This window comes from Papilio machaon, chromosome 12 (genome assembly GCF_912999745.1).
Source record: "Papilio machaon chromosome 12, ilPapMach1.1, whole genome shotgun sequence".
Classification (NCBI taxonomy): domain Eukaryota; kingdom Metazoa; phylum Arthropoda; class Insecta; order Lepidoptera; family Papilionidae; genus Papilio; species Papilio machaon.
In genome coordinates this window covers 213,248-231,908 of record NC_059997.1, presented here as the reverse complement: position 1 = coordinate 231,908, position 18,661 = coordinate 213,248, and the positions used below count along the sequence as shown (strand labels likewise).

At 38.4% G+C, this 18,661-nt stretch overlaps 3 protein-coding genes and 3 non-coding genes across 6 annotated transcripts; 3 read left to right on the top strand and 3 right to left on the bottom strand.

The window, feature by feature from the left end:
- Nucleotides 1–1,745: 1,745 nt before the first annotated feature.
- On the bottom strand, nucleotides 1,746–1,819 carry Trnan-guu. The gene has a single exon. It is a non-coding gene; the product is annotated as a tRNA-Asn (tRNA).
- Nucleotides 1,820–1,979: 160 nt separating this feature from the next.
- On the top strand, nucleotides 1,980–17,985 carry LOC106718914 (BTB/POZ domain-containing protein 19). Its single transcript, XM_014513116.2, has 10 exons — nucleotides 1,980–2,556; nucleotides 11,878–12,034; nucleotides 12,327–12,489; nucleotides 15,902–16,035; nucleotides 16,334–16,493; nucleotides 16,579–16,720; nucleotides 16,797–16,874; nucleotides 17,003–17,120; nucleotides 17,199–17,362; nucleotides 17,446–17,985. Exons 1-10 carry the CDS (start codon nucleotides 2,372–2,374, stop codon nucleotides 17,627–17,629), a joined length of 1,485 nt encoding a protein of 494 aa, XP_014368602.1. The 5' UTR covers nucleotides 1,980–2,371; the 3' UTR covers nucleotides 17,630–17,985.
- On the bottom strand, nucleotides 2,659–2,730 carry Trnae-uuc. Its single transcript has one exon. It is a non-coding gene; the product is annotated as a tRNA-Glu (tRNA).
- Nucleotides 12,533–12,604, top strand: Trnag-ucc. Its single transcript has one exon. It is a non-coding gene; the product is annotated as a tRNA-Gly (tRNA).
- LOC106718915 (biogenesis of lysosome-related organelles complex 1 subunit 2) lies at nucleotides 13,239–13,881 on the bottom strand. The gene has a single exon (XM_014513117.2). It carries the CDS (start codon nucleotides 13,851–13,853, stop codon nucleotides 13,404–13,406), a length of 450 nt encoding a protein of 149 aa, XP_014368603.1. The 5' UTR covers nucleotides 13,854–13,881; the 3' UTR covers nucleotides 13,239–13,403.
- LOC106718916 (probable small nuclear ribonucleoprotein E) lies at nucleotides 14,316–14,848 on the top strand. The gene has a single exon (XM_014513118.2). The coding sequence runs from the start codon at nucleotides 14,421–14,423 to the stop codon at nucleotides 14,706–14,708; it is 288 nt and encodes a 95-aa protein (XP_014368604.1). The 5' UTR covers nucleotides 14,316–14,420; the 3' UTR covers nucleotides 14,709–14,848.
- Nucleotides 17,986–18,661: the final 676 nt, after the last annotated feature.

Here is an 18,661-nt window from a genome sequence, read left to right as displayed (position 1 = left end):
TGGTCACCCTACAAGAAAACAAAGTCAAGAATTATTGTGCTCCTAATTTCCCCGTGTTTCTATTCCAGCCAACACAGAGCATGAGCATAGACAAGCATAGTGAAGACAGGGGGCTCGGGGGGCTCGGGGGGCGCGGGAGGCGGCTGCCGGGCGATATTGCTGTCGACGAGGCCGTTACCCGCCAATAAACACATCTGAACAAATAAACACACCGACTAAATTATGATTGTCGATTGTGTTACAGATCTAAAAGCAGTTAATTCTCGACTAACCCCGCCGCCGCCGCCGTCGCTTCTTGGTCCAGTCGTTTTTATCGCCTATGTTACGACAGATATTGTTAAATATTTTTTTTTGTTACATACATTATAAGCGAACAAAAAATAGTGATCGCTTTGCGTATCTAACTTGCTTGTAATTTTAAAACACGTGAACCTTGATCATCGCTATTTTGGTTAATAATATCATTCTTTTTTTTATTATTTATTTTGGATAGTCTTGATCTAATAGCAGACTTGGTGTAATATATAGTGGAACCTCGATAAAAGAGAATTTAACAGACAGATATTTTTCTCGCTTATAGAGCAGTTTCTATTTTATAGAGGTAATGGAAACTGTCATATTAGAGGTTTATTAAACGATACAGCAAATATACATTGTAATGAATAAAGTAACCTTTTTATTATAATACTTATGATAGAAATATAAATATAATATAATACTGTAGTGCGGAAATAAAAAAATAACTAAGTTGTGCCCACACAGATAAACTAGGTTCCCGTAAAACGTCCATCAAAATCGGCGAACGATTTCGTCAAAAAAATGGATTCAGAGAATACCCGGAAGAAACGCGGACTTGTGGACAGACAGACAGACAAAAAAAATTTGAAAATGAAAATTCGTTATAAACCACTCAAATAATTTTCTTCCATATTACATATTCAGATATTCCAATTTTATAAAATGTATACATGAAATGTCTTAAAAATAAATATATCTTAAAAAATCTATTATTTTTATTTAGTTTTCTTTTTTTTTTTTTTTTTTGAAAATCAAGGTTTTTTTCTGCTTTTTGTATTCAACATTTTTGTTCCACATATTATTCTAATAATATATTTTTTTACATTGAGACAAAACTTGTATTTTCCTTCCATATAAAAACCTACGACTGAAACTTTGTTCTCTTTATAGATTCGTTATAAACCAAGTGCAATGAGTACACTCTACGTTAGTTCCGATCTGTTGGCGAGCTGTGCGCCGACCGCTGTCTCTTCTACTTGTGCACTGACAGCTGACGGCCGCCAATTTCCGAACTGTCAGTCAGCATTCAACACTAGCGCCAACACCGCAGAACTTCCGTCCGTCTAATTTACAAATTGCACACGAAAAACTTTGTTACATTACTTAGTTGGAGGAAATTTTATGATTTATAATAATTTTAGTTATAAAATAATCCCATCTCTAATATCTAAATGTGAATAAAACTTGTAGGCGGTATGATTTACCGACATGTGGGCACTTTAAGGTTAAAACACTGCATCAAAACTCAATGTAAGCAAATTAATCATCATTTATTTATACACACGAATGAATTATTGTACATTAACCAGCCCAATGAAATATAACAAAACGAAATGACGCAATTCAACCGGTGTTGAGTTTTCAATACAAAAACATAATTGAACTAAATTGGAGAACGTTTATTTTAAAGTAGTGGCTTGAATTTGAACATTTTTGACAAAAACAGTCGCCCCCGGGTGGGCTCGAACCACCAACCTTTCGGTTAACAGCCGAACGCGCTAGCCAATTGCGCCACGGAGGCGTGTGCACAGTGGATCGAAAATTAATAATATAAAATAAGTAGTATTATGACAAAACTTGCAAGACAAGGAGAGGTGTATTGCTAAACCCATTTTACCTGAGAAGCAAAACAAACCTGTTTTGAACCTTTATGACCGATCCGGAGCCAAAGACACAGAAATGCCGTGTTAAGAAATAACACATAAAGCCTTTTAAATCTCAGAAGAATGTATACAACACGGTTGTAGAAAAACGTCTTGTGTTGTTTTCGAGTTATTTCAGTGCAAAGCTCTCGTTCGGTTTGAGGTTATGTTTATAAGTTGACCGCTAAGCTTACAAAAGCTGTAATTATTTGGTGTTTTAATTATTTGAGCAGTGAATTAAAGTGTTAGTGATCTGAGCAGCTTCAGAGCACATTTATTTTGATAGTTTTAGTTTAGTATAAGTGATAACTCAAACACAGTACATGTTTACATATTTTTGTTACTTGAATAACGGCGTTTTCTACAAGTGAAGGCACTGTCTGTATTTTGAATCGAGGTGATTTAGTAAATCGCCGGTGTGTTGTGTGGCGATGGCAGCGCTGAGCAGCCGGGTGGCAGGCGCGTGCTGCGCAGCGTCGGTGGAGCGCGCAGGACTGCCGGGCCTGCTCCGCGACCTGCTGCGCCTCGCCGAGGACCAAGACTCCGCGGATGTTGTCTTTATATTGGGCACTGCAGAGGAAAAAGTGTATGCCCATAGAATAATCTTGTTTGCAAGGTAAATAAATATTATTTCACTGTTAGAAATTTAATGTTTGAGTCAGTCATAATACAAGTCTTTGATTATTTGAAAATTGATAGAAAAGCAAAAAGTTGCCTCTTCCCGTACCGGGAATCGAACCCGAGCCTCCTGGGTGAAAGCCAGGTATCCTAGCCACTAGACCATACGGGAGTTAGTAAATACGTCGAAAGATTTAATATTTTTTCTCGGTATCTATTTTTGTGAACAATCTTTTTTATTTTCTTAAATTAAAAAACTGCACCAATTTTTATTCTTTGCTTAATTGCTGTTTCAAACAAATGACAAAAGCATATAATTATGCATTCAGTTAAAAGGCGCGAAGTGCTTACTTAATGTAATAAAAATAATTTATGTATCTATATTATTCCTTAAATATTTCTTATTCTATGTATATCTTAATTTTAATGCAATTAGCTACTTGCTTAAAAACTTCAGTAAAGAGCTAAGAATGTACATAAATTAAACTTGGCGGACTTTTCATATGCAAATTATCATTTTAACGCTTGTGCGTTAAATCCCCATAATTACCCAATGAAGCAAAGCTCGAGTTCCTGACGGCGAATTAATATTCATCGTTACATTATAAATTCTAATTTAAAGGCAAGTTTTTAACTTTTAAAATTGTTTTGTTCAAACTCAAACGGAGCTATTAGCGATGTCTATTGGCGCGTTTTGCATAATGTTATTAATTAGGATAACTAGATGGCGCTAGTTATCGTTATATCTTTATTAAAACAAAAATTGATTATTGGATCTCAAAGAAAGTATAGTTAATACAAAGACCAAATAAAAGAAAACCGTTGCAACTGGAAAATTAGTTGTAAAACTTTGAAATAATTAATGGAACAATGTAGAGCAACGTTTTATGAAGGCGCGCTTATCGCCGCGCCAGAGATTAATGGCGGGAAAGTTGTGTTGCGGCGCAACTTCACGCATCAATCAGCTGTCGCCTTCCCCTCCCCGCATACCGCAAATGTTGTATTGTACACCTTCTTCATTAAAAACCTCTCTTCGAATTCCCGCCAAAAATTCATTTCAGACTTGAGGCAACATCTCTATTCCCTTTTCTATTTTCTATCTATAAATCGTAAACGGATACATTACTAAAATATTAAAAAAGTTTTTCATCGATTATCGCTTATCTTATCCCCAGAATGATTTCCGGTACTTTATATTAATTCAGTAAACTTTAAACGATTGGGACTACGTCCGTCCAACTTTCAGCATAACTTGTGGACTTCGGACGGCTTCGTTTTTTCGCGCCGTCGCCGTCGCATCCACAGCACATGTTGCGGCAAACTTTCTATTTCCATGCAAATGGTTCAGAGGAATGGTCTTCTTTTTTATACTTTGGGTATTTGTTGTGCTACCGTGAAATTCAACTGTCGTTACACCTTCACAAAAATATGTTATGTTCAAATCCAGAAACCTTTGTTACGTGAGTTACGGCTGTGAGAACTCACCTCAATTTGGATAAGACTTCTGCATTGTTATAAAACAGCATTGATTTAAGTTAAAGTTAAAATAATATAGAATAAGAGATATGTAATGTAAATATCGAACATAATTAAAGATAGTATGGAAAAAGTTTATACATAGTTACGTCAGCCTTCCAACTGCAATGTTACGAGCTTCAAATTCCGACTTGTTTCGTTTTAGTCTGATTCAACTGGATAAATAATTAAAATTCCCATTTGCCTCGCTTCAAAAATTTAATACGAAAAAGAAGTAAGATGTTAGGAAAGAAGAAAGAAAGTAGTAAAACGATAGTTCATTTAAGATAGACTATTATCTCTTTATAGTTCGACTTTTTGCCTTTTTCACTGGTAAAGCCAGCCATTTGACAACAGATGTCGTTGTTACAAGCTCTACCACTGTAAAGTTTCTTCTCGGATATTACACATAATATAATATACAGTAAATCTAAAACATACGAACATAATGTAGGAAAAGCTGATCACATGAAACAAAACGTATAACATAGTAAGCACTTTAATGTAAATTCTTAGATTTCTGGCGGATAATGTATGGCAATCATTAAGAAATTCTCGCGCGCAATGCTACGTGTTTTCGCGGGCTTTTTGCGACATCGGTTCGCTGTTGTTACACAATGAATGTTGTAATTGGATTGAAATTGTTGCATGTTGTCGACGTCGCGGCGCCATTGCTGCTGTTGCCGACACTATGTCCGCGATTCCGACGTTTGTTCAAGTTTGCGTTGACAGGGAAACAAGAACATAAAATAAATTACACAACAGTTATCATTGTAGCAAAGCAGCTGCAATTATAACTTTATAAGTTTTTTATGCACACTTTAATCGATTTTATTTTGGAAAATAAAACTCTTCAAAAAATATCAGTAGATCAAATAAATGTGTGAATTCCAACTCATTTGATTACTGCTATTGGTTAGCAACCGAAAGGTTTATAGCAATATCTAAGACGAATTGGTCCTCGGAGCCGGATACTTGATAATTTTTTAAACCTATAAGCGAATCCGAACATGATCAAAGTTTAATTAAGTATGTATTATAAAATAAATATTATTTATGTAGAAATAATAGGGAAAGCTCATACACTACTACATGATTGAAAAACAACGTGTGGCATAGTCGTGCGAATGTCAACACTCGACACTCTGGAACTTTTCTCGTTTGCCGGCTCCATGCGCCCGGCGGAGCGCCGCCGCCGCGTACTACTTCCGCGGTTAACTTCTTTTTGCTCCACAATATATTTCAATTTCTGAAAGTGTAATTATTTTCAGTTCCGCATCGCTCCAGTTTGGAGTGTGACAGGAGCTGGTGCCATTGTATTTGTCACTCGCAACATTAATTGAAAACTGTTTACTTGCGCTACCGCCACCATTCTTATAATAATATGCATTGTGAATGCTTTGTCCTGTGTTAATAGAAAATGTTTAATGACACAAAATTCTTAACTATAGCAAACTAACGAATTACACTAAGAATAACTCCCTCATCTTTACAACATTGGATGCTAAAAAAATGAGTAGAGTTGTTGAATTGTTTATGTCGATAAAAAACAACGGAGTCTTTTACAATAAAAACTCAATCAACTATGTATTTGAGGTAACATTATACAGTGAGTAGACGGGTGTTGGTATCATCAGAGTGATCCGTCACAGCAGTATCATTAGACTATAGGCGTAATGTCTGTAATTTACTGAGGACAGAAGCGGCGCCTGAATAGCGCTGAATTACCGCCGCCGTCGCCCTCTATCGACAACCGGTATTCAATTTCAACTTACTATGTCTGTACTTTATCAGTTTTTTACATTTTGAGAATAAAAGACAATAAAACATTGGACATCTTAATAAGAAGATGCTGTGAAAGTTTTCCCATACGGGTTTCCCATTTGCCCATACTCGAGTCTCTGTAAACTAAAAAAATCTAGTCAATATAAGTATGAAATTTGGCGTCTTGCTTTATACATCTTCAATTTTATTCTTGAATTCGAGAGATCGATGCAATGTTATGTAACGCTCTACACTACTGTACACATGATTTTTTTTATTGTTTGTTTTAACAACAGTATACCATCTGTTGGAAAAAACGAAACAAATCAAATAAAACTTGGTGAAAGATTGAATGTGTTCATTTTAAAAGTAAATCTTGCTTACGTTAATTATTATTTTACTCAATCTGTATGAATAATAGAAACGTATCAAAAACATTAGCCATGTGCGAGTACGAATAAAATTCAATTATTGAAGTTTACAAAACGTAACTTTTACCAGAAACCGACAGATGGCGGTGTCGCTCTGCGCGCGCGGGAATTTCCTAATGAGAACATGAATGTTTGACACAAAGTCTGTGTTAATTTATGCTTCAATTATAAAGTTAAAATGTTTTTAGACGTCAGAGTGACGTGTCACGTGAGGTAATGAAACGTTACATTAGCGAAAACTCTTGTTTTATTTCTTCAACATTAATATTTTTCCAAAGTTCGTTATCTGTTTTTAAATAACCTAATAAACCTAATAGAATATCTTTATAACTTAATAACTTTGCACCACTTTATCTAGTTAAATCCGATAGATTGACAACATTGTTTCTTCAGGTCCACTCAGATGTTCATTTGCAATATAAATTACGTGTTTTAATTAACTTGAAAGAAAATTAATGTAAGTAGAAAAGTTTGTTTATCAATCAAATTGTGTAAACGCTAAACGTGATCGCTCAAAGAAGCTCAAACATAATTTGGTGCAGCGGCAGCGGCAACGGGCGACGCGACAGCGGCCATGATTGATGGTGCGGTCGCGCGCCGCACGCCACTGCACGCCCCCTGCACCCCCTGCACCCCCCGCACACACCACACCACTCCAGCTGACTCTGACAACGCGCTCTACCGTCTGCGCACAAACTTATCACAATCTCAAAGTTTATAAAATGATTAAAAAAATAAACCAATACAACTTTCTATGCATGTTAATCATTAGATAGGTTGCCTTTTTAAGTCTTTAATTTCTCTTATATTTAAAAATAATAGGTACCGAAGACGATATTAGCAAAACTTCCAAGACTTTTACTGATCAAATTAATATTTAAGGGACAATTTAAAAATAGGATGGAGCACAATCAATATTAATCACAGGCGACACTTGCGCGCTGTCAGCTAGCGAACTCCATCCATCATGACGGCCGCGCCCCCGCACTCCACCGCTCCACAGCTCCGATACAAATTGTGTTTGAGCGCTTCCATCCCACTTCGTTTACATATTTTTAACCAAATTACACTGATCATATTTCATATTTCTTGACAGAATCGTAACACTTCGCATTCTATAAGAAGTTATGAAATTGTCTTAATACTTTGACACTCCATAATTTTACAATAACAATGGAAAGAAAGCGGTCAGTGTGTCATGGAATATAATATACCTATATGCTATTTTCAAACGTTTACAGAGATTAATAAAACTTTTACTTTTTGTAACTGCACCCATCGGAGTTTGGCGTTTCGATTGCAAAGACTAATCAGAACCGTATAACCTATTTGGGTATACTCGTAATGTAAGTTACGTACAGCCTACATCTATTACAATACCAAATCAGTCTCGAAGGAAACAGTCGCCCAAGATTAATGATCTTGCTCAACATTTTCCGCGCAATCGGACGAGATGAGGCGTCGCCTGCGAATTAATTACATTTAGCTCTTAACATTGATTAATAGCATTGTATGAATGTAGGACACATGCGTCCAAATATATCGCTGTTCTTACAACTTGTACGAGTACAATGTTACCAATCAGTAAATTAACATTGTACATTTTTACAAACGGTGAAAATGGCATCTATGCTTTTTAATAATCTAAAAACGAAAGTGCAAGATGGCACTTTAAGAAAAAAAATTACTTCACCAAACTAACAGCTACTATTATTGCAGAACTACAAAAAGTATGAAGTATTTATTAATCGAGTGCAAGGTATCGGCGACAAAGGACATTGGCGATGCGGAGCGCAGCCCGCGGCGGCGGCGGCGATATTGAGACCTTTTTCCTTCGGGCAAATATTGTCCACGTAACTATGATATTGACCACCGGCGCCACGACGTACCGGGTTATTGGATACCGCGCCCGACGACCGGCGCCCGCGGCGACATCTTTCAATATTCCGCCTTGTTATAATATATCAAACAATGTCAGAGACGCTGCCAAGACATATTTACCGCTAAGCTATTGATATAATATGTACATAAGTAAATATCAGAGAAACCCATTTCTATCGTTGTAAATTCCTATTTTTTGCTGTTCGAAAATTTACCGCTTAAGTACAAGAAATCATTTATTAAGTGGTCGATAACATATTTGCATAGCGAATGGGAAGTAATTTATTAGCGTATCGGATAGAGTTTAATATAAGCGCTAGGTGGCCCTGAGGGCGCCTCTAGCGCCAACTCCGCGTACAACTTACCGTTCTTTGTACAATGTTATAGGGATGCCATCAACTTTGTAAAAAAATTAAATGTATGTACACCTGTACTTCAGGACAAACAATTCAGTCCATTTGGTTCTAACCTCAGTAGGTCTCGTTAAATGGGTATTTAAAAATTCTTCTTCTTCTTCTTCTTGAGGTGCCTCTCCGACTAGCGAAGGTTGGCGGTCAGTTCTCCATATTTCTGTTTATTCCTTGCGAGGCGAAACAGTTGGGCGGCACTCGCAATTCCAGTCCACTCTCTGATGTTGCGCAACCACGATTTCTTCCGACGGCCAACACTCCTTTTGCCGGCAACTTTTCCCATCAAGATGAGTTGGAGGAGATCATATCTATCGTGCCTGAGCACGTGTCCGAGATAGGATACTTTTCTCATCTTGACGGTCTGCAAAAGTTCCCTTTTTTGGTGGACTCGTCGCAGAACCTCCTCGTTTGTCACTCTTTGAGTCCAGCTTATGGTCAATATGCGTCTATATGCCCACATCTCGAACGCTTCTATACGTTTCCTGAGATCTTCTTTTATTGTCCAAGCCTCGCATCCGTATAGAAGGATGGGCCAGATGTAACATTTTAGAAGGCGGACACGCAAATGTATTCCAAGGTTACGGGAGCAAAAAATTTTGCGCATTTTTTGGAATGCATTGCGTGCTACTTCGATACGTGTCTTGATTTCCTGGTCGCTTTCCCAGTTTTCATTTAGCCACGTACCCAAGTATTTATATTGACGCACCCTCTCTAACTTTTGGCCCGCCACTGTTATGCAAACGTCATTAACTTCTTTCCTTGATATAACCATGAGCTTCGTTTTTCTAACGTTCATTTTTAGACCCGCTTTCTCGCTGCACAGGTTAACCCGGTCAACAATCTTTTGGAGATCTTGTAATGATGATGCTATCAGCACTGTGTCATCAGCGTATCGAAGGTTGTTAATATTCCGTCCATTTATTTTGACTCCGCAGTCTAGGTCATGTAACGCTTCTGACATTATTGCTTCCGAGTATAAATTAAATAACATTGGTGACAAGACACAGCCCTGACGCACTCCTCTCTTAATCTCAACATCTTCCGTTATGTCATTCTCCACCCGAACATTAGCTTGTTGGTTCCAATAAAGGTTCTGTATTATTCGAATGTCCTTGCCGTCTAACCCGATGTCATATAATATTGCTATAAGGCGGTCGTGTAAGACTCTGTCAAAAGCTTTTTCATAATCTATGAAGCAGAGGAACACATCTTGCTGCATATCTCTGCATTTTTGAACCAGAACCTGTATTGCAAAGAGAGCCTCTCTGGTACCCACTCCCGCTCTAAAGCCAAACTGGCTGTCAGCGAGTTGTTCGTCACACTTCGTCCTTATGCGTCCGTGAATGATGCTGAGAAATAGCTTCAATACTTGACTCATAAGGCTTATCGTTCGAAAGTCCTCGCATCTCTTCGCATTCGCTTTCTTTGGAAGAGTGACAAACGTTGACTTCAACCAATCCTTAGGCATCTGACCGGAGTCGTATATTGAGTTCATGAAATCAACGAGAACTTTTATATTGCCTTCCTCAATTAACCTCAATACTTCGATGTTAATATTGTCTGGTCCCGTTGATTTTGCGCGCTTAGCTTTACTCAGGGCTTTTAAAATCTCCTCGGGCATAATAGAATATCCCTCGGTGATTGTGTAAGGTAGGACTTCACCACGAGTGTTGTCAGAAAACATAGACTCTATGTATTGTTCCCATTGGTGTTTTTTCATAGATATATCTAAGATGGGGATCTGATGTTCATCTACAAGCTGGTTTGTGTGCATTTTGCGACCCATAAGAGTTTTTAGTTCCTTATGTAGATTGAATGCGTCATGTTTCTTATACAGATTTTCAAGACAATCACATTTATTCCGGAGCCAAGTCTCACGAGCATAACGGACTTCCCTTCGTACTTTTCGATGTATCTCCTTATATTTTTTGATATTGGTTTGTTTGTAAATTCTTCTTTCTTCCATGAGTTTGAAAATATTCTCTGTCATCCACGATTGCTTAGGTGACCAGTCTTTCTTTAGAAAACCTTCATTAATGTCTAGAACTTTAGCTTTTAGTGAGTTCCATATTGCTTCAGTAGACTTATTTATCTCTGGTTTTATGGCTGCTGCCCATCTGTTTATTTCTATCGACACTTTAGCTTTAATACCAATGTCATTGAGTTTTGTTATGTCGGGTCTATTATTTAATGTCTTTTTCTTAATTTTCTTAAGCATACATGATATCGTCGCAATCACTGGGTTATGGTCTGAACCAACATCGGCTCCCGGATACGTTTTTGTGTTTTTGATACAGTTTCTGAAGCGTCTATTTATGGTAATGTAATCAATTTGATTCCTAATTATGTGTTGTGGACTGTGTCGTGGTGATGTCCAAGTATATAATCTTCGCGGTGGTAGTTGGTAAAAGGTATTCATTACGACTAAGTCGTTTTCTTGGCAAAACTGCACAAAATTTTCTCCTCTTTCGTTTCTTGTACCTAAACCGAACTTTCCCGTGACACCTGACACTTCCACATTTCCTACCTTAGCATTCATATCGCCCATAACAAGGTTTATTTCATGTTTTTTTGTTAATCTAAGCAATTGTTCAACTTCGCTATAGAAATCCTGTACCTCTTGATCTGTACCATCAGTGGTGGGGGCATAAACTTGGATAATATTGATATTTCTAGGTATGGCCTGTATTTGAAGCATCATGGTCCGGTTCGAATAAGGTAAAAAGCTATACGTAGTATTTAAGGATTTCGTGTTTACAATTACTCCCACCCCATATTTATTCGAGGTGTCATCTGTGCCAGAGTTTAAGAAGTGAAAGAAGAGTTAAAAATTGCTAATGAATTTTACAAAAAAAATCTTTGTGACTAAAACAACGTTACAAGCATGTATATAATGTTGATCATAGCTGACTACATAAGAACAGTGTGAAGTCAACCCGCTGTCTATATCTTTAAAAGCGGAATTTGACGGAGTTAAAGAAAAACAAAATTGTATTTTTTCAAAAAATACATTTCGCAAGTAGAAACCCTGAGTTCAAGGAAAGTATTACCGACAAAGTTCCCTGACAAAGCTCTCAAAGAGTGCACTTATAAATTCATTGGGTACATTATTGCTTTTTAATTACTGCCGCGCGCCGCTCATCCTTTGACATCCTAAATTCTGCGTGTAGTCAGCGCTGTACATACTGGAATACTCTAGAACAAGAGCACCAAGCACCTCTACTTATCTGTTGAGTTGATGTTTAGTGCGTAGACAGCGTCGTACAGCGGGACTGTCATAATGAGAACATTTACATAATAATTATTCTTTTAATACAGGTGTAAAAGTTTTCAAAACACGAAGCGCGGAGAAATTTGCCGAATTCCTGGATGTACTGTGTCGCCATCTGTCGGCACTCAACCAACGCCCATCCGCATGCCGCACGTGCAACCTGAAACATTCCGGCTTTTCATTCAATATGTTTATACGGGCAAGGTAAGTCGTATCAAAGTTTTTAAATTTAATTTACGACCTTTTTTCTATCTCTATTTTGTTAGAATAAAATTATTTTCACTTCACGCTTTGTACATACTGCGGCCTTTTAATAAACTGCCATCTATTAGCATCGTTGTTCAACAGTAAACATTTTCAAGTATGTAGTGTATTTGCCAATAGATGGCGGTTATCTACATTCAAGTAAACTTGCCGTCTAATATGAAATTAAATTAAACAAAAAATCCCACTGAAAAATACATAGGTGTTAAAGTATTAACAACATACTACTTAGCTTCTGCTGCAAGACTCCGGTGTGTTCGAGATGATGACGCTGGCCGCTGACTTGGGCGTGGAAGATCTGCGAGCAGCTTGCGAGGACCACGTCACGTCCACACTCAGTGTTGAGAGTGCATGCACACTTCTTGCTGCTGCTATGGAAATTCAAGATAGACCTGGTGAGTTTTCAACCAATACACTTTTTAACATTTATTGTCAAGGGCGATGGTGGTGTAATGGTCAGCATAGTTGCCTTCCAAGCAGTTGATCCGGGTTCGATTCCCGGCCATCGCACACTTTTTGTTGCTGAAACTCACAATTATTATTTTTCACCCCTATTAAGTCTACTTATTTATATTTTGAGCCAGCTCGGCAATCTAGTAGAATTATTTTACGTTGATATGCAAGTCAATAAATAATGCAGACATGTGTTGTAAATAAGAATGTTATGAAAAAATAGGAAAATAAAACAATTTTTTTCAACACTTTAAGTACAAATAACATATAAGGCATCTTTTATTATATTTTTTTATATTTTGCTTAAAACAATTAATTACACAAACACAAGCTAGTATTTAATTAAAAGAAGATAATTCTAAGATATAATATAAAGTTTTTACTTTGTAATTGTAGTTTAAAATGTTAGAAAATTGAACTTTCGGTACTAAAATATTAAACAATATCAAAAATTAAATGACAACGGCTAACACTCGCATCTAAAACTCCAGTGACAGTCATGATGAGTTTTGATTGTCAATTGCAAATACTATATAAGTATACCAACAATTGAATACAAAGCATTAGGTAACAACACTGCCATATAAGCACTCCCCCTGAGGAAGGATCCTGATGGGATCAAAACTTCAAAACTTTAAAGTTTCCACATGAGTGTTAGTTAAAAATTTTAAAATAAAATAACATGTATATTTAACAATAGATTAAAAATGTAATCACAAAATGATGAATTAAAATTGCTACTTCACTTCATACTATGTTTAAACTTAAGTATAATGTTGGCAACAATATCCCCATAGTATGTACAAATATAAAAAGTTGTATTTAAAAGATTAAATAAGTACACAAAATGCAAAAATTACTTCTCGTTGCTGTTATTATCAATGTCCAGAAGTTCCACAAAACGCGCCAAAAGTTGTTTAGTGTAGCTGTCCAAACGAAAAGCTGTGGCCTCAAGTACAGACATTTCATTGTCTATGTCTTCAATGTGCTGCAGTAATGGCTTTATTTCAGTTTCATATTTTTCGTTGCTCTCATTGATTGACTTTGTCAGATTAACAGCCAAAGACCGAAGATCTGCATATTTAGTTATCACCAATCTGTTAATCTCTTCTAAGAGAACATAATGGTCCTGTCCAGCAGTCATTTCTCCCTGTAGATAGTCATTTGTGCGCTTAAACATCTGCGTTGCTAAGCGGCTCAGAACAGGGTCATGAGGATCCGATAATTCGAAACTTGAACAACTTTGAAACATTCGCATATCTTTGTTTTTCCTATCAGCAGTCCAAGTATCATCCTCTTCAGACATTGTTGTTGTTTGGTTTGACAGTTTGTTAATTTGACATTGATATTTGATATTGACAGATTAATAAACACGTGTAACATCCACAGACCTGTATCAGATTACATTTAGTACCTATTTTTAAAGGATAATGCACAACGAAAAAAATTATAGATTATTGTCGTCGCCATGAAAAATCTTCTACCATGTTACTAAAAATAATTAGTTGCACACTTGTGTTGGTATTACATTTATAGACCTAGTCCTCGTACAAAGTAATCCGGTAAAAGTGGCGGCATTGTCGAGGGGAGTTCTGTCATAAAAACGTATCTATATACTAGGATAAAATAACCGATCCAGAAAAGTTTGTTGTATTGTTGAATATTGTAGAATCCGAAGTTAAAAAATATTTTGGAAATCAGTAATAGTCGACATTGTTAATCTGTTGCCAAAGAGTAGTCTATGATTCAAAGACAATGCAGTTTTTGTCTATGCGAACGGCTTCCATTTTTGACAGACGCTAAAATCTCCCGGTTTTTAGCGGTTTAGTTAAGTTGTGTAATTTAAACGTTTTGTCTAAATAAAGAAATTAAAATGGCATACAAGGGTCCACCGAAAGTACAAAAGGTTATGGTACAACCCATCAACCTTATATTTAGATACTTACAAAACAGAAGCCGGGTTCAAATCTGGTTATACGAAAACGTAAATTTGAGAATTGAAGGGCACATCGTGGGATTTGATGAATACATGAACATTGTTTTGGACGACGCCGAAGAAGTTCACATGAAGACGAAAAATAGGAAACAAATCGGAAGAATTATGATGAAAGGAGACAATATTACGTTAATTCAGAATGTGAATCCTAATGCGTCTGTGTGAGCACAAATATAGGTTATTTTACCAACTAAGTGAACATTCCTAGACAATAAGTGAATTGTAAGGAAATTGTGTACCTATGTGGTATTTATATGTGAGCTCTAACCACTGCAGGTTTCCTCATTAAAAATAAGATTTGCAAATCGACTTTCATTTGTTATACCCACATTGAAATTCTAAATAACAGCTAATCTCAACTGTTAGATAGCTAATCTAAACTCAAAATATAAATTATTGTTTGTATTTGTACTGTTACCTGTTGCTTTCTGAATCTGAATGTTGTTTCTACACAATATGTAGTCTTCTAACACGAGGAACTTAACACACATATTAGGTAATTAATTAGGATAAATCTGTGTATTCCTTCAAACAATAAAAAAAAAATTACAAATCTAGAGGTTTGCATGAATTTATTAGCGGTAACACCTAATTTGGGTAACTTCCGAGTTCCTCTATGGAAATGTATTGGAGCTGATGTTGATTGTATTATCATAAAGGTTGCAATGACCGCTGGCTGCAATGGCAATTATTATGGGATAGAAAAACATGCTACGAGTGTAAAAGTTAATTTTTTAATTTGATTGTTCCCTCAAAAAAATTGAAAATGGAACAATTCCAAATTCAATTTAAGTTATAGATACTCTTTAGAAATCTTGTCAGAGATGTAAGTCTAAAATTTTTCACACCTCTTCAAGTCTTCCAGAATTTGTTGAGTCTGTATGGTACATATTGGGGCCTAAGGTTTCACATCGGAGCGGATGGTGTCACAATAAAGTCACTGGATGTAATGTTTTGTTGTCACAATTTTAAATTTATTAAAAGTTGAATGGTCTAAGCCTAAGTATCATGAAAATATTCATATTTTATTGGATTAGTAAGTATTTGCTAGATGAATGAATGTGCTATGCACAACTTTACAGTAGTAGCTGAAAGCAGTTTGATGTTTGGAATGTCCTTGGTAGCCAAGGAGTGCCAATAAGATCATGCTAGCCACAGAATGACCATTAATTTAGAAAAAAAGAATTTAGACTAAAAAAAAGGTTTTATTTCTTACTTGAACCCCTCTCCACTTTCTCTCCTGAATCATCAGCTGACGACACCCTTGTTAGTCGCCGTTTTAGTTTGCCCCTTTTTTATAAAAAGCCAAAAAAACAAAAAATCTAAATTCTGTGCTCTAGTGGTGTCGTTTGTTCCAGGTGGTAAGAGCGCCTCCTCGTTCATGGAGCGGTGCATCGCGTTTATCGGCGATAACGCGTCGGAGTGCGTCAAGACCAACGCCTTCCTAAATCTGCCCAAGGAGGCGCTCATCAAACTCATCTCCTCTGATTTTGTACGTTGTCAATACTTTACTGCAATTCCACGGCACTGGACAAGGAGACAGAGAAGCAACCTTTACCTTAATGGTTCTTTTTAGTTCAAATTTGCGCGATTGCTCGAATAATTATGAAGGAGCTTATAGTAAACAATTTTAATACATGAAAAAATGTTTTCCAAACTGGTGCATAATTATTAAACCTTTAATGCAAAAAAAATAATTTACACTAGGTTTAGATCGATGTGTTATGTCGAATCCAGACCAATCTTTTCATATCAATCTAGTAGAAGAAATAGTTATATATTGTGTGCAGTTGTGCCTCGAGGAGGAGGAAGTGTGGCGGTGCGTGCTGGCATGGGCCAAGCAGCGCGCCGGCGTCACTCAGCCCACCGCGCACTGGGCGGAGGAGGAGCGCGCGCGCGTCTGCCACCACCTGGCGCCTCTCATGCAGCACGTGCGTCTGCTGCTCATCGGTACGCAGCCTCGCCACTTGATGCTTCACGGTTGCTTCATTGCGTTTGTTGACCACTCTCTGCTGACTGTTGGGTGTGTTTGCAGACAGCGCGGTGTTTGCGGAGGAGGTCGAGCCGACGGGCGCGGTGCCGATGGAGCTGTCGCTGGAGCGGTACCGGCGCGCCGCCCTGCACTCCGCGCCCCGCCCCGCTCCCCGCCCCGACCCCGACAAGCGCACGCAGCCCAGGTCACCTCGCTATCCTCTGCGGGCATCTGCTGCTGCTTGTACAACTGTATAACGCGATTCTTGTTCCGTGTTGCAGGTTGGCGGTAAACCTGTTCGCGGGCTCGGCGATCCTGCAGCAGGACAAGAGCGCCTTCCAGTCCCTCATCAACACCTGGTCAGTTTTATCGCCGCTATTGTATATATTTACCGATGTGCGCTTTTTAAACAGCCGAGCTCGAGTTAGTCTTGTAATTTTACACCAATCGCAGTAGACAATGTCACTGTTGGTGTTTGTGTGTGCAGGTGCGGCAGCCCGAAGCAGTCGTGGCGGCTGGTGTTCCGCGCCTCCGCGCACGCATTCTCCGCGCACGCCTTCCACGCGCACTGCGACGGCGTCGCCCCCGTACTGCTGCTCGTGCAGGTATCACCTGGCACATGACCTCCAGTGCGGTACTGAGACACACCGCACCGTGTAACGCTGTCCTGTGCTCTCTTGCAGCTGCAGCGCGGCGAGGTGATCGGCGGCTACTGCGAGGCGGGCTGGGCGGCGGGGGGCGCGGGGGGCTACGTGTCCGCCGAGCGCGCGCTGCTCTTCTCCCTCGCCGAGCCCCCCGCGCGCTACCCGCTCCTCAAGAAGCCCTTCGCGCTCTGCCACCACCCCGAGTCAGTGCACACTACCTCGCAATCGGCTAAATAACACCTTTTGCTTTCATTGTCGTGTAATGTGTATGTGTGTCTGTCGGCAGCTGCGGTCCGATCTTCGGTGCGGGCGCGGACCTGCTGGTGTCGCACCAGTGCAACTCCAACAGCGACAGCTACAGCAACCTGCACTCGTACGGAGACGCCGCTCCCGCCGCGCCCGCCGCCTCCCTCGCACCAGACTACAACTTCACCGTGCGCGAGTACGAGCTCTTCACCTGCGCCCCGTGACCTCTCGCCCCCACCACTCGCCCCCCACACTACTGTGTCATCTCTGACTACAGTTACACTTATTGTTACCTTTATCTGAAACAGAATTATTTCTATCCCATACAACTTGCACTATTATAATACGAAAAAATTAACTCTGCCAACTGTCCACAAATGTTTGCTTCGTGGTTAATTTTGTGAGGAGCAAACGGTCAACAAACTTATGAAAAGTTTTAAATTATACTAAGTAAGTACATAAGCGCACAAATATATTGAAGCTTTAAATGTTAAGAAATAAAGACATAAGATTAACATTACTGTATCTGTAATTTTTTTTAATATATCATACTATGTAAGTGATATAATTATACTTCGTAATGAGACAAATCTAACGTTTTTTTATTTAATTAAAAGCTTAGTGGACATTGGAATGGCAAATGAAAGGTAGTTTCTATAGATTTATGTATTTCTATCATATACCAAGTTTTGCTATGATGTCGTAATGTATCACCATCGAGATGTAATTCAGTGTCTCCCGCATCATAGTGAAGTATAGAGGTGGAATTTGTTGTTTTCTGCTTGCGTCTGTAGTTATTCCGTTTGTATCACTTATCTCTTATGTCATATTTATTGCACAACAGCGAGGTATGTACGTCACTCCAGTACTGACCACGCGTAAGTTTCAATGATTTTTCTCAATCTGTGTCACCTGCGAGTGTGTCAGATTGTCAGCGGATGGCGGCGGTGTGTTGGCGCGAAACCCGCGGATTTCCCGCGCAAGCCGCGCGTGCCTCGTCCCTCCCCTTCCCCGCTCCCGCCCCCACCGCCATGGAATTTCCATACAATTATGATTTTTTTTGTTCTACTAAAATTATGTTATGAAATTCTAACTTAGATTGTTACTGTAGGTACCAAAATGTTTTTAAAACGAATTATAAAGAACTATTTGTTGCTAACATTAAAACAAAATACATCGATCATTGATCACTTTTATTTAAATATTGATTTGATTGTGCAAAAAGTTATCTGATTAAAGTGAGAATTAATTACATT

Excerpts from the sequence above, each read along its gene's own strand:
- LOC106718916 (XM_014513118.2), top strand. The coding sequence starts at position 14,421 with ATGGCATACAAGGGTCCACCGAAAGTACAAAAGGTTATGGTACAACCC.
- LOC106718914 (XM_014513116.2), top strand. The coding sequence starts at position 2,372 with ATGGCAGCGCTGAGCAGCCGGGTGGCAGGCGCGTGCTGCGCAGCGTCG. Across the intron at positions 16,494-16,578 it reads CGTGCGTCTGCTGCTCATCG|ACAGCGCGGTGTTTGCGGAG; the intron begins GTACGCAGCCTC and ends GTGTGTTTGCAG. Across the intron at positions 17,121-17,198 it reads CCGTACTGCTGCTCGTGCAG|CTGCAGCGCGGCGAGGTGAT; the intron begins GTATCACCTGGC and ends GCTCTCTTGCAG.
- LOC106718915 (XM_014513117.2), bottom strand. The coding sequence starts at position 13,853 with ATGTCTGAAGAGGATGATACTTGGACTGCTGATAGGAAAAACAAAGAT.